Here is a 13,142-nt window from a genome sequence, read left to right on the forward strand (position 1 = left end):
ATCAGTGTGTACATTACTAGAGTCTGATTTTGGATCAGTGCAAGCTGACTTTGAAAATTGAGTTCATTTGAAGAATACCATTAGCAGAAAACATGTTATAACATATCTTGCTTTTTGATTTAGTGATGAGAGTTACTTGTTAAAACTTTACCCTTTAGTTTATATATTTTTCAAGAGAAATTGACAGAATATGTAAAAGTGTGATGTTGATAAACTGTTTTTGAGAACCTTGCTATACAGTGTTTTTTTTTTTTATGAATGGCTCTTGAAATCTGATGTGATTTTACTTGGTTTCCAACAGTTTTTTTTTTTTTCTTTCCCCTCCTGAGTGTTATTTATGGATAGTTCTGTCCTTTTTAACTCTCCCTCCCCTGTCTCTCCAGTCTTGTTGGCAACAATTTTGAAGATGATGGCCATGTAACATCACCATTAAACCCAAATGAAAACTTCAATGTTGTCATTAAAGAAGAGCCTCTAGACGATTATGAATATGAACTTGGTGAGTGCCCAGAAGGGGTCACTGTGAAACAGGAAGAGACAGATGAGGAAACAGATGTGTACTCAAACAGTGATGATGATCCTATACTAGAGAAACAGTTGAAGAGGCACAATAAAGCTGATAAACTAGAAGCTGACCATCCTTCTTCTAAATGGCTACTACCAAATAGCCCATCAGGTGTTGCTAAAGCTAAAATGTTCAAATTAGACGCTGGAAAGATGCCAGTAGTCTATCTGGAGCCCTGTGCTGTCACCAAAAGCACAGTGAAGATTTCTGAGCTCCCTGATAACATGCTTTCCACATCTCGGAAGGATAGAACTTCTGCGTTGACAGAATTAGACTATTTGCCTACGTACATTGAAAATTCTAATGAGACTGGCTTCTGCTTAGGCAAGGAATCAGAAAATGGTCTTAGAAGACATTCACCAGACCTCAGAGTGGTCCAAAAATATCCCTCACTTAAAGATCCTCAGTGGAAATATCCTGATATATCTGACAGCATTAACACAGAAAAAATACTTGATGGTTCAAAGAGTTCAGTTGGGGACTCATTTTTAGGAAAAGAAGACTTGGGCAGAAAGAAAAGTATGCTTAAGATTTCAACGGCCTCCAAGACTGTGAATGCTAATCAGAATGCCCCTCCAAATGTCCCTGGAAAAAGAGGAAGGCCACGAAAACTGAAACTCACTAAGGCAGGGCGGCCACCTAAAAACACAGGAAAATCTTTAACTTCTACAAAGAACACTCCTATGGGCCCTGGGAGTACCTTTCCAGATGTGAAACCTGATCTGGAAGATGTAGATGGTGTTCTCTTTGTTTCCTTTGAATCGAAGGTAAGATTGTCATTTTCAGCATTCTTTCCAAGGTCAAATAATCATCATTGAATTGTATACTGGCTGATAACTAACTAAGAATACAGTTACTGTGAATGCATCCATTATGCGAGGTTGTGTGCACCGGGAGGGGAGTATCTCCAAAATATTGGGTTAACAGGCATCACTTAAGGTATTTTGTTTGAATGGACTTAAAAAATTATGTCTGTTTCGATTACGATTTTTGGGGTTTTTTTTGTGTGTGGCCTCTCCCGTTGCGGAGCACAGGCTCCGGACGCGCAGGCTTGGCGGCCATGGCTCAGGGGCCCAGCCGCTCCGCGGCATGTGGGATCCCCCCGGACCAGGGCACGAACCTGCGTCCTCTGCATCGGCAGGCAGACTCTCAACCATTGCGCCACCTGGGAAGCCCTTGATTACGATTTTTGCATTGTGTTTAGTTGGAATTTTTAAAATCTTTGGCTCTTAGTGGAATTTTCATTATTATATTATGGACTTTGAAAAGGCATAAACACATGAAAAGTTTACTAACTCTTTTGAGATACTCCATCAACTGATTTTCATCAGCAATAGCAGAATACCATTGGAGAACAAAAAATTAATAGTCTTATTAATTCTGCTGTCACAATGATAGTTTCCTTGTTTATTTTACTCCAGTTCTTCAACTAGACTGTTTTTCTTTTAGATTGTTGTAGAAGCCTAATCTTTCTAAATTAGCTACACAGAGGTTGAATTCTCTGCCTGTTCTTTTCCTTCCTCCTTGTTAATTGCTGAGTAAGCTGTCTTTACACAGGCTCTGAGAAATCAGTATACAAGTTATGATAAATTGGATAAATATACAAGTTATGATAAATACAGTTTTAAGTCAGTTAGCTGAGTATATTATCTTTAAATTTTTTGCCCCCCCATTATTAAAGTGAAAAGTATCAAAATGAAAAAACATTTAGAAAATAGCAAAAAGTATCAAAATGAAAAAAAAGCTTCCTAGTTTACTTTTAAACCTTTAGAAGTGATATGAACTACTTTTTTCTTTCCTTTTCTTTTTTTTTAATATAGGAAGCTCTAGATATTCATGCAGTTGATGGAACAACAGAAGAATCCTCTAGTCTTCAGGCATCAGCCACAAATGACCCAGGTATTATATAATAGTAAAAAACAGGAATATATTGGGAGTTTGGCTCTAGAAGTGAAAGATGCAATGTGTATTCTTCTGTAGTGTATAGTAGCTTATTTTATCATTGCTTTCTGAATAGGTTGCAGAGCAAGAATTTCCCAGTTGGAAAAGGAATTGATAGAAGATTTGAAGGCCTTGCGGCACAAGCAGGTCATACATCCTGGTCTTCAGGAAGGTATAATTCTCTAAAAAATATACAAGCCAATTTTTAATTTTGTTCTGTTCTCTCCTTCCCCTGTCTTTCTCTTCTCCCCTCTTCCCTTTGCTCCTTCCCTCTTTTTTCTGTTTTTCCTCCTTTCCCCCATCCTTGATTTGATTTCTTTCAGCCCCTCTCTCAGCTTGCATTTTTCTCTTTTCTCTGTCCATGATTCTTTCCCTTAACTTAAAAACACATCTAGGTCTTTTTTATCCTAAGAGAAACCTTTCAAACTCTGAAGATACTGTCTTATCGTTGTGAAGCTAATATATTATGCATTAAAAAACGTATCATGATAAGAAAGTGGTGTTTTCTCTTTTCTTTCTTATAACCCCGTTTTATTTACTTTAAATTTTGGTTGCTTTTGTTTCTGTGGGGTTTTTGAAGGTTTTTTGTTTTGCTTTTGGAGGGGAAGAGCCTACTTTTTCTGGTATACTTAGTAATATATTTAACTGTAAAGAGAATACTTATCTGTCTCATTGTGTGGCTGTAAAAATTTTATATATTTCATATTTTGCTGGCGATTTAATTTAAAATTTTCATGATTACCTATTTTGTTGCCATAGTTTATCTTGGCCTTGATCATATCATTTAATCCTTTTTTTAAAATAGCAAAATTTAGTATCCTTATTGCCATCATAGTTAACTACTGACTTCCCGATTTGCACTGTAAATGAATGACTGTAAGCCATGCCCCAATTTTTATTTTCCTTATACCTTTGATTTTAGGTGTGCTTCTTGGAGTAGTTTATTTTTTGACTGTTAGTCAATTTTCATGAGAGTCTAAGCATTGTATGCCAACAAACAAAACATTGATTTATAAAACAACCATTCAGTTTCTAAATTAAATGGTAATACTTGAACTTTTGCTTTAATGAGGGACTGTGTGACAGTGTGATCTTAAAGTATGCAAATTTCAATCCAAGTGATAAGGACTGGATACTGTGGATTGTAATGGAAAATCACAGTCACATCATAGTAGTCTTGCTGGTAATAATGTTTGCTGTCATTTATCGTAAGCTTTCACTTCTGCTATTTTATTTAAATAATATTCTCTTTTCTCTATCAGTTAAGTTGTCCTTTCTCCCCCCACTTCTCCTTTTTTTCCTTAGGTACTCTGATAATATATAAGTATTATAACATTTGTATTGCATTCTTTCAACCTAATCCCCCATTTGTTTTATAGTCTTAGTTCTAGAGTTAAATATATTCAGTGCTCCCTGCTGGTCTTTTTGCTCTGGTTTGTTTGCTTATTTTTTCCTGTTTGGGTAAGGTTTGAGTTTTTTCCTTCCCTTATAGACATTTTAGTCAAATCTGTAACTTTTTGTGTATTGGGTGTTCAAAGTCAAATGCTTATGGAAACTAAGCAGGTAACGTAAAGTGAAATTAGCCTGAATTTGGGGATGGTGTTGGACTCTGGTGGGCTGGAGCATAGGTTCCTGTTCTAAAGGGGCAGTCATATCAGTGGATTGTCAAATGGGAATGTAGGCTCAGTATTTTCAGAAATTCCTATTGTTCTGTAAAAGGTAAAAGTCAGTATTTTTTTGTAACGTGTTTCAGTTTTAAATGGTGTCAGCTGATACAGTTTTTTGGGCAAAAAAGTGTGAGGCATCAGTTTTCACCTGCCATACAGATTATGCATTTGGTGTTCAAGTTTGTATTAATCCTCACATTGTTAAAGTTAATTCAACTACATTCTTTTTTTTTTTTTGTGCGGGCCTCTCACCGTCGTGGCCTCTCACGCTGTGGAGCACAAGCTCCAGACGCGCAGGCTCAGCAGCCGTGGCCCACGGGCCCAGCCGCTCCGCGGTATGTGGGATCTTCCCGGACCGGGGCACGAACCCGCGTCCCCTGCATTGGAAGGCGGATTCCCAACCACTGCGCCACCAGCGAAGCCCCAACTACGTTCTTATATAGTTTTACTTTTTTAAACAGTTAAATCTGTAATCCATGTGTCACTGTTCATAATATATGACGTAGAGTTCTAGTTTGGATTTTTTTCTTTATTTTACTTTGGCAGGTGTCTCCCCCATCCCCCAACCTTTGCTTCTTAAGACTTAAAATATTAAAAGAATTAAGTTAGTTTGGCTAAATATTTGTAGTAACTGATGGTTACTACATCAGTTGATGGTGCCAACTCCAAGTATCTGAAGATAATGAAAATATTCTTCCAGGTCCCTTTCTAAAAACTGATGCTTGAAGTAATTTATTAAATCTCAATTCAGTAATGTCGTATTTCTTTGCTTTTCCATCAACTGTAGAATTTCATTATTCTTTATAAAATAAGCACCTACAAATCCAAAACGTTTTTGAGATGAAAAAACCTTGAAAAACTTGAAAAGCTTTTTCAGCTTGCTTTGAAATTGTGGAAGAAATGTTGATTAAGCCTGAGAAAATGTTCTTATTGTTGTTGTTGATAGTTTTGTTGCTAAAATAAAATAAGATTCTTAATTTTGTTTTCCACAGTATATTTTTTCTCCTATACTTTGCTACATCAAAATTCGTTTCTTTTCTAAGTCCATCAACCTGAAATTATCATGTTTTTGATCTTTAAAGGTATTTTTGTAAAAGCTTTTCTGTTTCATTGCTACCAAGTCAATTCTATGTTAATTGTTAAGTGAATTTTTTGTTTTAGATAAGTTTTAGATTTGCAGAAAAATTGGGACCATAGTACAGAGAGTTCCCATATACTCAGCATACAGTTTCTCCTGTTACTAACATCTAACATTAGGGCAGTACATTTGTTACAATTAGTGAACTAATATTGATATATTATTATTAACTATAGTCCTTAGTTTATTCAAATTCTCTTAGTTAATTTTTTTTGTTCCAGGATCTCATCTAGGAAATCACATTACATTTAGTAGTTGTGTCTCCTTAGGATCTTGTTGGCTGGGACAGTTTCTCAGACTGTTTTGTTTTTAATTACCTTGACAATTTTGAGGAGTACTGGTCAGGTATTGTGTAGAATGTCCCTCAGTTGGGATTTGTTTGATGTTTTTCTAATGGTTAGACTGGGATTATATGTTTATAGGAGGAAGACAACAGAGGTAAAGTGCCATTCTCACCTCACCTTATCAAGGGTACATATTATCAACATGATTTGTCACTGACTTTTTATGTTGCACTCTTTGGAAGTCACTGTGTAGTCCACACTTAATGAGTGGGAAGTTATGCTCCACTTTCTTGAGGATGGAGTATCTGCATCAATTACTTGGCATTCTTCTGCAACCAGAGATTCTCTTTTCTCCCTCATTTTTTTTTTCTCTCCCTCATTTTTATCCAATCATTTATTTATATCAGTGTGGACTCCTGTCAGTTTTAATGTTAAATTCCCTTATGATAATATTTCCAGAGCACTCTGCCTCTTTAGTTACTTAAAAAATACTCTGTACTGTTAAATCAATGGTTAGCTGGAGTTTTTCTTATATAAATGTCTACTTTTCTGTTCATTGTTGGCTAGTTATATAGGTGTTCATTCCTCTGAGTGTTTTTTTGTGGATACCTCCTATTTAAGTGGGTTTAGCTAGAGGCAGGCATTTTTGGCTACAGTTTATTGTCTTAGGTGACTCTGCTCTGAACCTAGAGGGTTATCTGTTTTCGTTTCTATTTTTATGGGTCTTTTTTTTAATGGTGTGATAATATTTCTTTAAGAAGTTGCTCCTAATATGGTGAAAAGGCAAAAGCATTCAGAAGTATGAATTAGTTTAAACTACCATGTGGAAAGGGTTTTATGCTTTTTGGGGGATGTGCTAAGAATTATATAACTATCTTATTTTTGCAAGATAAAGTTATTATCATTCATATGAAACCGACTGAGTCTGAGTCTCAAATATCTATTATTCAGGGAAGGATTTTCTTGAAGGGCAAACATTTCAAGATGTGCAGGTAAGCTAAATTGGGAATTACTTTGAGCAGTGTCCATGTGCCATTGACCTCTCAACTTTTAGGGCTTTAAAAAATTGTAAGTATATTTAAAATAAATTTGGTCTTTTTGTTGATGTTTTTAGGATCACTTGGTATCACTTTTGGGGGAAGGTGGCAGTTCAAAGTATAAGTAAATGCAGACAAGAAGATATGTAGGGGAAACAGTCTCTAAATTTGATTGTCTACCTATTTGGCTGTATGGGTACACTTTTAACGACTTAATTCCTTCTTTCTCTGTAGGCAGCTGTTCTGGCAGTTTTTGTCTATAATAATAATAGAGTACTTTTCTCTTTTCAAGGCACTACAGTATCTCAGTTTATCCTTTGTTTAGGATTCTGTTTCACTTGCATTTCTGCAATATTTTGCTTTCTGGTTTCACTCTACTCTGCCTCTCTGCCTTTCCTAGTTAATTCCTACTTATTCTAATTTAAGAATTACACTCTCTGTAAAGTTTTACCAGATTGCCTTGGGTTTTTCAAGTATCATTTGTTTTACCTCTTACAGTATTTTATCCTATTGTAACTACTAATGAATCAGTTGGGAAAACATAACACAAAAGCTCCTTGAGGTCTGGGAAATGTCTTTTATCTCTATCATCATCTATATGACAGAGCATTTCAAAGAGAAGGCACGGTTACTTCTTAAAACATGAAACTCAGTGTGGTGGATTGATATTATTTTTTGGATTGGTATTATTTCACTGATGAGGAAGCAGAAGCTAAGAGAAGTTTAGCCCAAAGACAAGATTAGAAACCACTTGTTTTGACTCATATTATTTTCTCCCCAGTTGATTGAAACATGAGGAAATAATATTTTATTGATGTTAATTTTAATCACATGTGATTAAAATAAACATGATAAAATGATATTTATTTTAAAGAACTAGAATTACAAACTAATTTATGTGGAGGATATACAAATTAGCCTTAAGAACTTGTGGCTTGTAACCTGCCTAGTGTCTTCATCTTTTAGGAAACCAGTACTATGTAAGCTTTTTATTGGAAACCTGTACCTATGACTTTTAGTAGTTATTACTACGGTAGTTGATGCTTTGAATTCCTTTTGGTTTCAGTTTTGTTAAAATTTAAGTTAAATACTTTCTTGCTCAATAATATGAAGCCAGTAATTCACAAACAAGGAAATCCAAATTAGAAGATTGTCACTGGTAACAGAAAAAATGCAAATTTAAGAACAATAGGATATAAATTTATACCAGTAAGATTGGGACAGTTTTAAAAGTCCAGTGATATAAAATGTTGGAGAGGATGTGGATCAACAAGAACTCTTACACTATTGAAGGGAGTATAAATGGAGAGTAATTTGGCAATCTAGTGAACAGCTTCCCAACTAGAGCAGTGTTGCATGTGGTTATCCATGATTGTGTGACAGGTATGCTCTTGAGACACTGATCTCCTCAGAGTGGCCAGGCAAGACCAAGGGAAATTAATAACCGTAGAACTGGTTGCCTCCAGCCATAAGCAGCCTCATGTTTATCCCAGTTTGTTATGTAATCATTGTTTTCTTATATGCCATTACATAAGGATTCAGAATAACTAGGTGTGTCAGTTAGAATTCTTAATCACAAACATGAGAATACACTCTATAGGTGAAATAGAATACGAATTTATTAAAGAATATCAGATGACTTACAGAGAGGCAGAGAAAAGCAAAAATGCCCAAATTACATTCCCCAAGAGCTCATACCAGCAATCTCACAACATTGGGCAATTACCACCATTTTCAATATGGACACTGAACACAGTATACTACAGCTAGGATGTTGGTTACTCTTACCTCTAAAAGTTCTTAACTTGGCCAAACACTGTCACTCTCATTAATACAATTCTGCACAGTATTCCTTTCCTCATGGTGCTCTCTTCTAAATTGAAGCCTTTTATGGCTGCATCTGTGTTTTAACACCTCTTCCTTGAAGAGGTGGGGGTTATAATGTGGGAGAGTAATAGCTATAGGAAAGGTTCTCAGAATATTTTGGGCAGCCACATATATGTCAAACACAGTATCCAGTAAATTGAAGATGAACATATCCCATTACATAGCAATTCTGCTCTTGGGTAAATGCCATAAGGAAAAGCTCAATGCACTAGAGAAGCTTTCATACATGTTCATGTGTGTGATGTACATTCTTGTACAAGATGTACAGTTATACTGCAGCGTTGTTTGTAATAGTTTAAAATAGGAAACAATTCTCACTAAGAGGAGAATGGTTAATAAATTGGAGTAATTCATAATCTGGAATAGTGTACAACAGTGAAAATAAATCATGCAGAGATAAATGTGTCAACATAGACAAATCTTAGATGTAAAAGGTTAACCAAAAAAAAAAAAAGATACGTAAAATAAATGTTTTCGCAAAAGATTGCCTCTTAACCTACAAATAAGCCACAGTATTTATAGGCTCCATTAACCATAAATATCAGTAATAATAACTAAAGAATTAGTAGCCTTAATTAGGCCAGAAGCACAGACTATGGCAAGTTTGTATTAGAGGTCCTAGGAAATCTCTCGGCTACAAAGCGTTAAAGTACAAAAGATCTGAATTCTGCTATGTTTATGTATTAGTTATCTATTGTTGCTTAACAAATTACCACAAACTTAGCACCTTAAAACAACACATTTACTGTCTCAAAGTTCTGTGGGTCAGGTGTTTGGGCATGGCTTAACTGGGTCCTCTTCTTAGGGTCTCACAAGGCTGCAATCAAGATGTCAGACCTGGTTCCTCATCAAAGGCTTGACTGGCGAGGGATCTGCTTCCAGTTTCCCTCAGATTGTTGGCAGAATTTATATCCTTGTAGCTCTAGCAGGATGGGTGATATACTTACTCCTATATTATCACATACACATAATCATGTATGTACATCCTGCCCCTTTTGCTACATTCCATCAGAAGCAAATCACAGGTCTCACCCACACTCAAGAAGGGAAGGGGAGGAATATGCAAATATGTAATACCCAGGAGGTGAGGATCATGAGACCACCTTAAAATCTGTCACTTCCAATTTTTATTTCATCATTTCTGTTCTCCACTTTTTCTTGATCTCTATTATCCCCCTACCTCACCCCACCCCACCCCCCAACCAAAGATTAAAAAAAACCAAAATGATTTGTGGTCCTTTTTTCTTGTAGTTGGCTTAAAATTGAATTCAGTGGATCCAGCAATGAGTATTGATCTTAAATACTTGGGAGTACAGCTACCTTTGGCTCCAGCCACTAGCTTTCCATTCTGGAACCTTACAGGAACCAACCCTGCCTCACCTGGTGAGTGCGTAGCGTTTGTAAAGTCAAACAAATTTGTGATAAAAATAAAATGCTACCATTGTTACAGACATATAGGGTACTCTAATGTAGATCTTTTATCTAGTGATGAGTCTTAATGATGATTTATACATTTTAGATGAAATTTTAGTGGCTAATTAGATATTAAATATTGGCTTGCTAGAATTTTGATCATCTTTTTTACTTTTTCTTTTATAGATGCTGGATTTCCCTTTGTTTCTAGGACAGGGAAGACTAATGACTTCACCAAGATCAAGGGATGGAGGGGAAAGTTTCATAGTGCTTCTGCATCTAGGAATGAAGGTAATCAGCTTTTTAAAAATTTATAAATACATTCTGAAACATGTGGCCAAAGACTTTTATTAAAAGTAAGCCTTGGTTGTTTTTCTTTATCTCCTTTCCATGCTTTAAAATATACTGAAAATAATTGTCTTGGCTGTTTTTGTTCATTTTCTGTGTCCCATAGTCCCCATCCTGGGGTTCAGTCACTAACCATATCAGGCTTAAATAATCCTTGCAGCCTTTTCAAAGTGCACTTCCTTTTGGTTCCTACAGTTATAAAAAGCATCATTCTCAAGCATTATTTCAGAACTGTGTACTTCAGAGCTGTATGGTGATTCCCAATAGCATTGTAGTACTTCAAAATAAACTTCTAAATCTAATCTAAAATCTAAATTTTGACTGTATGCTTATTGGTCTCCTTTCTTAGTGCTTTTCCTTTCCCATTACACTTGTTTGCAGTTACACTCTAGCCAGATAAATTTACCATTTGTCCAATATAGTTTTTCTCATCTTTGAATCTTCTCATCTTTGAATCTTCGTAGTGTTATCATAGTGTAATGCTTGTCTTTCTACTAAACTTGCTTTTTCTTGTTCCATAAAAACTAAATTTTATACTCCTTTTTTGGTGCCTTATCCTCTTCCCTTGTGTTTTGTGTCAGGATTCAGGTATTGCAATCCCTTAAGTAACCTCTTAGTGTTCTGTTGAGGTCAAATTTAAGTATATTTTTTGCGTTTATGTTTTTACTTATGTCTCATCTCTATACTAAGGTCCTAAGAGGTTGTCGACTCTTAGTGTTAATTATCACTATTGTTAGCACTTTGCAAAATTAATGTTAAATATATATAATAAGATAATTTTAGATAATGGACTTTAATATAATTAGTATATGACATTCAGTGTCTTTATTTGGCTTTATATTTTTCCTTACTTCCGAGGAGGGATAGTTTGGAAGATTTAGTAGCTTATAAATTAATGCTCCTGGCCTTTTCTTTTTTAAATTTAATTAATTAATTAATTTTTGGCTGCGTTGGGTCTTCGTTGCTGCACGCAGGCTTTCTGTAGTTGCAGGGAGCGGGGGCTGCTCTTCGTTCTGGTGCGCGGGCTTCTCATTGTGGTGGCTTCTCTTGTTGCAGAGCATGGGGTCTAGACGCGCGGGCTTCAGTAGCTGTGGCACGTGGGCTCAGTAGTTGTGGCTCGTGGGCTCTAGAGCACAGGCTCAGTAGTTGTGGCGCATGGGCTTAGTTGCCCCGTGACATGTGGGATCTTCCCGGAACAGGGATCAAACCCATGTCCCCTGCATTGGCAGGCGGATTCTTAACCACTGCGCCACCAGGGAAGCCCCTGCTCCTGGCCTTTTAAAGTATATTTTTCTATATATATAAAGATCTGTCCTGGATTTAAGTATCTGTGTCTCTTTATTTCTAGGTGGAAATTCAGAAGGTTCGTTGAAAAACCGTTCTGCTTTCTGCAGTGATAAGCTGGATGAGTACTTGGAAAATGAAGGCAAGCTGATGGAAACAAGCATGGGTTTCTCTTCTAATGCTCCCACATCTCCTGTGGTATACCAGCTTCCCACCAAGAGTACCAGCTATGTTCGAACACTTGATAGTGTACTGAAGAAGCAATCTACCATTTCCCCTTCTACCTCTTACTCTTTGAAGCCTCATTCTGTACCCTCTGTCTCTCGAAAGGCAAAGTCTCAAAACAAACAGGCACCTTTCAGTGGCCGAACTAAATCATCTTATAAATCCATTTTACCATACCCTGTTTCACCAAAGCAGAAACATAGTCATACTATTCCAGGAGATAAGGTTACCAAGAATTCTTCAACCACCATCTCAGAAAATCGGGTGAATAACTTGGTTGTGCCAACTTTAGATGAAAATACATTTCCAAAGCAGATTAGTTTGCGGCAGGCACACCAACAGCAGCAGCAGCAGCAACAGGGAACTCGCCCTCCAGGATTGTCTAAATCTCAAGTGAAGCTAATGGATCTGGAAGACTGTGCACTTTGGGAAGGAAAACCAAGGACCTATATCACTGAAGAGCGAGCAGATGTATCCTTAACAACTCTGCTTACGGCTCAAGTAAGTATCTGTTGTTTTCCAGAAGCATATTAGTCTTGGCTAGAGAGAATTAGGTAGTCAGGAGAAATGGGAATGGGGCTTTTTGGCAGGAGGATGGGGCTTTTAGTTACCTTAGTGACAACTAAGGAAATGTCTTCCACGTTTGTTCTTCTTTATCAACTAGACACCATGTGTAGATTCCTCCTGCCAGCAGAGGGAGACTGTACAATTGTGCTTTTGAATTGTCCCTCTCCTGTGTAAAGGCAGCTGGCCATTCTGAACTTTCCTAATTTCATTCTCCAGCATGTGGTCAAGTACATTTACTGATTTTGTTAAAACAGCTTTAAAAACTCTGCTTAGATGGTATTAAATCCCAGAAAAATCCCCCAAATTATAAACCTACAGAGAAAAAGTTTTTGTCTTTCATAAAATTTTATATTAAGAAAATTTCATTAATTGTTGATTCACCTGTGTTAGCAGCCTCAGTGCATGTGAAATGATACAGCAGCACGTGGGTAATTTTTTTGTCATGAAATTTCTGTATTTTCCATTTTTTAAATTCTGTGACTAAATTCTAGAGCTGAAGATGATCAGATGTTGGGACAAAATACAGATTGTGTCCTTTATAATCGATCATTCCTAAAGACTTTTATGCATGTATTATAATGTTCTCTTTTTATTAATTATCATAGAGCAGGGGTCAGTAAACTATTTATGTAAAGGGGCAGATAGTAAATATTTTAGGCTTTGCAGACCATACAGTCTCTGTTGCTTACTCAGCTCTGCTACTCTAATGCCATAGATGTTATGTAAATGAGTGAACCTGGCTGTGTTCCAATGAAACTTTAGTTAGGATTTGGCCCATGGGCCTTA

The 13,142-nt window shown here is 36.4% G+C and overlaps 1 protein-coding gene across 4 annotated transcripts in view; it reads left to right on the forward strand.

Moving 5' to 3' along the window:
- MGA (MAX dimerization protein MGA) overlaps positions 1–13,142 on the forward strand; it is an 87,840-nt gene that overhangs the window by 24,972 nt on the left and 49,726 nt on the right. For all 4 annotated transcript variants that reach the window (XM_060147921.1, XM_060147932.1, XM_060147942.1 and 1 more), the window contains exons 2-7: positions 384–1,332; positions 2,386–2,464; positions 2,583–2,678; positions 9,771–9,902; positions 10,119–10,223; positions 11,629–12,290. In XM_060147921.1, coding sequence (XP_060003904.1) covers positions 384–1,332; positions 2,386–2,464; positions 2,583–2,678; positions 9,771–9,902; positions 10,119–10,223; positions 11,629–12,290 — 2,023 coding nt within the window. The remainder of the gene's footprint in view (positions 1–383; positions 1,333–2,385; positions 2,465–2,582; positions 2,679–9,770; positions 9,903–10,118; positions 10,224–11,628; positions 12,291–13,142) is intronic.

This window comes from Lagenorhynchus albirostris, chromosome 1 (assembly GCF_949774975.1).
Source record: "Lagenorhynchus albirostris chromosome 1, mLagAlb1.1, whole genome shotgun sequence".
NCBI lineage: Eukaryota > Metazoa > Chordata > Mammalia > Artiodactyla > Delphinidae > Lagenorhynchus > Lagenorhynchus albirostris.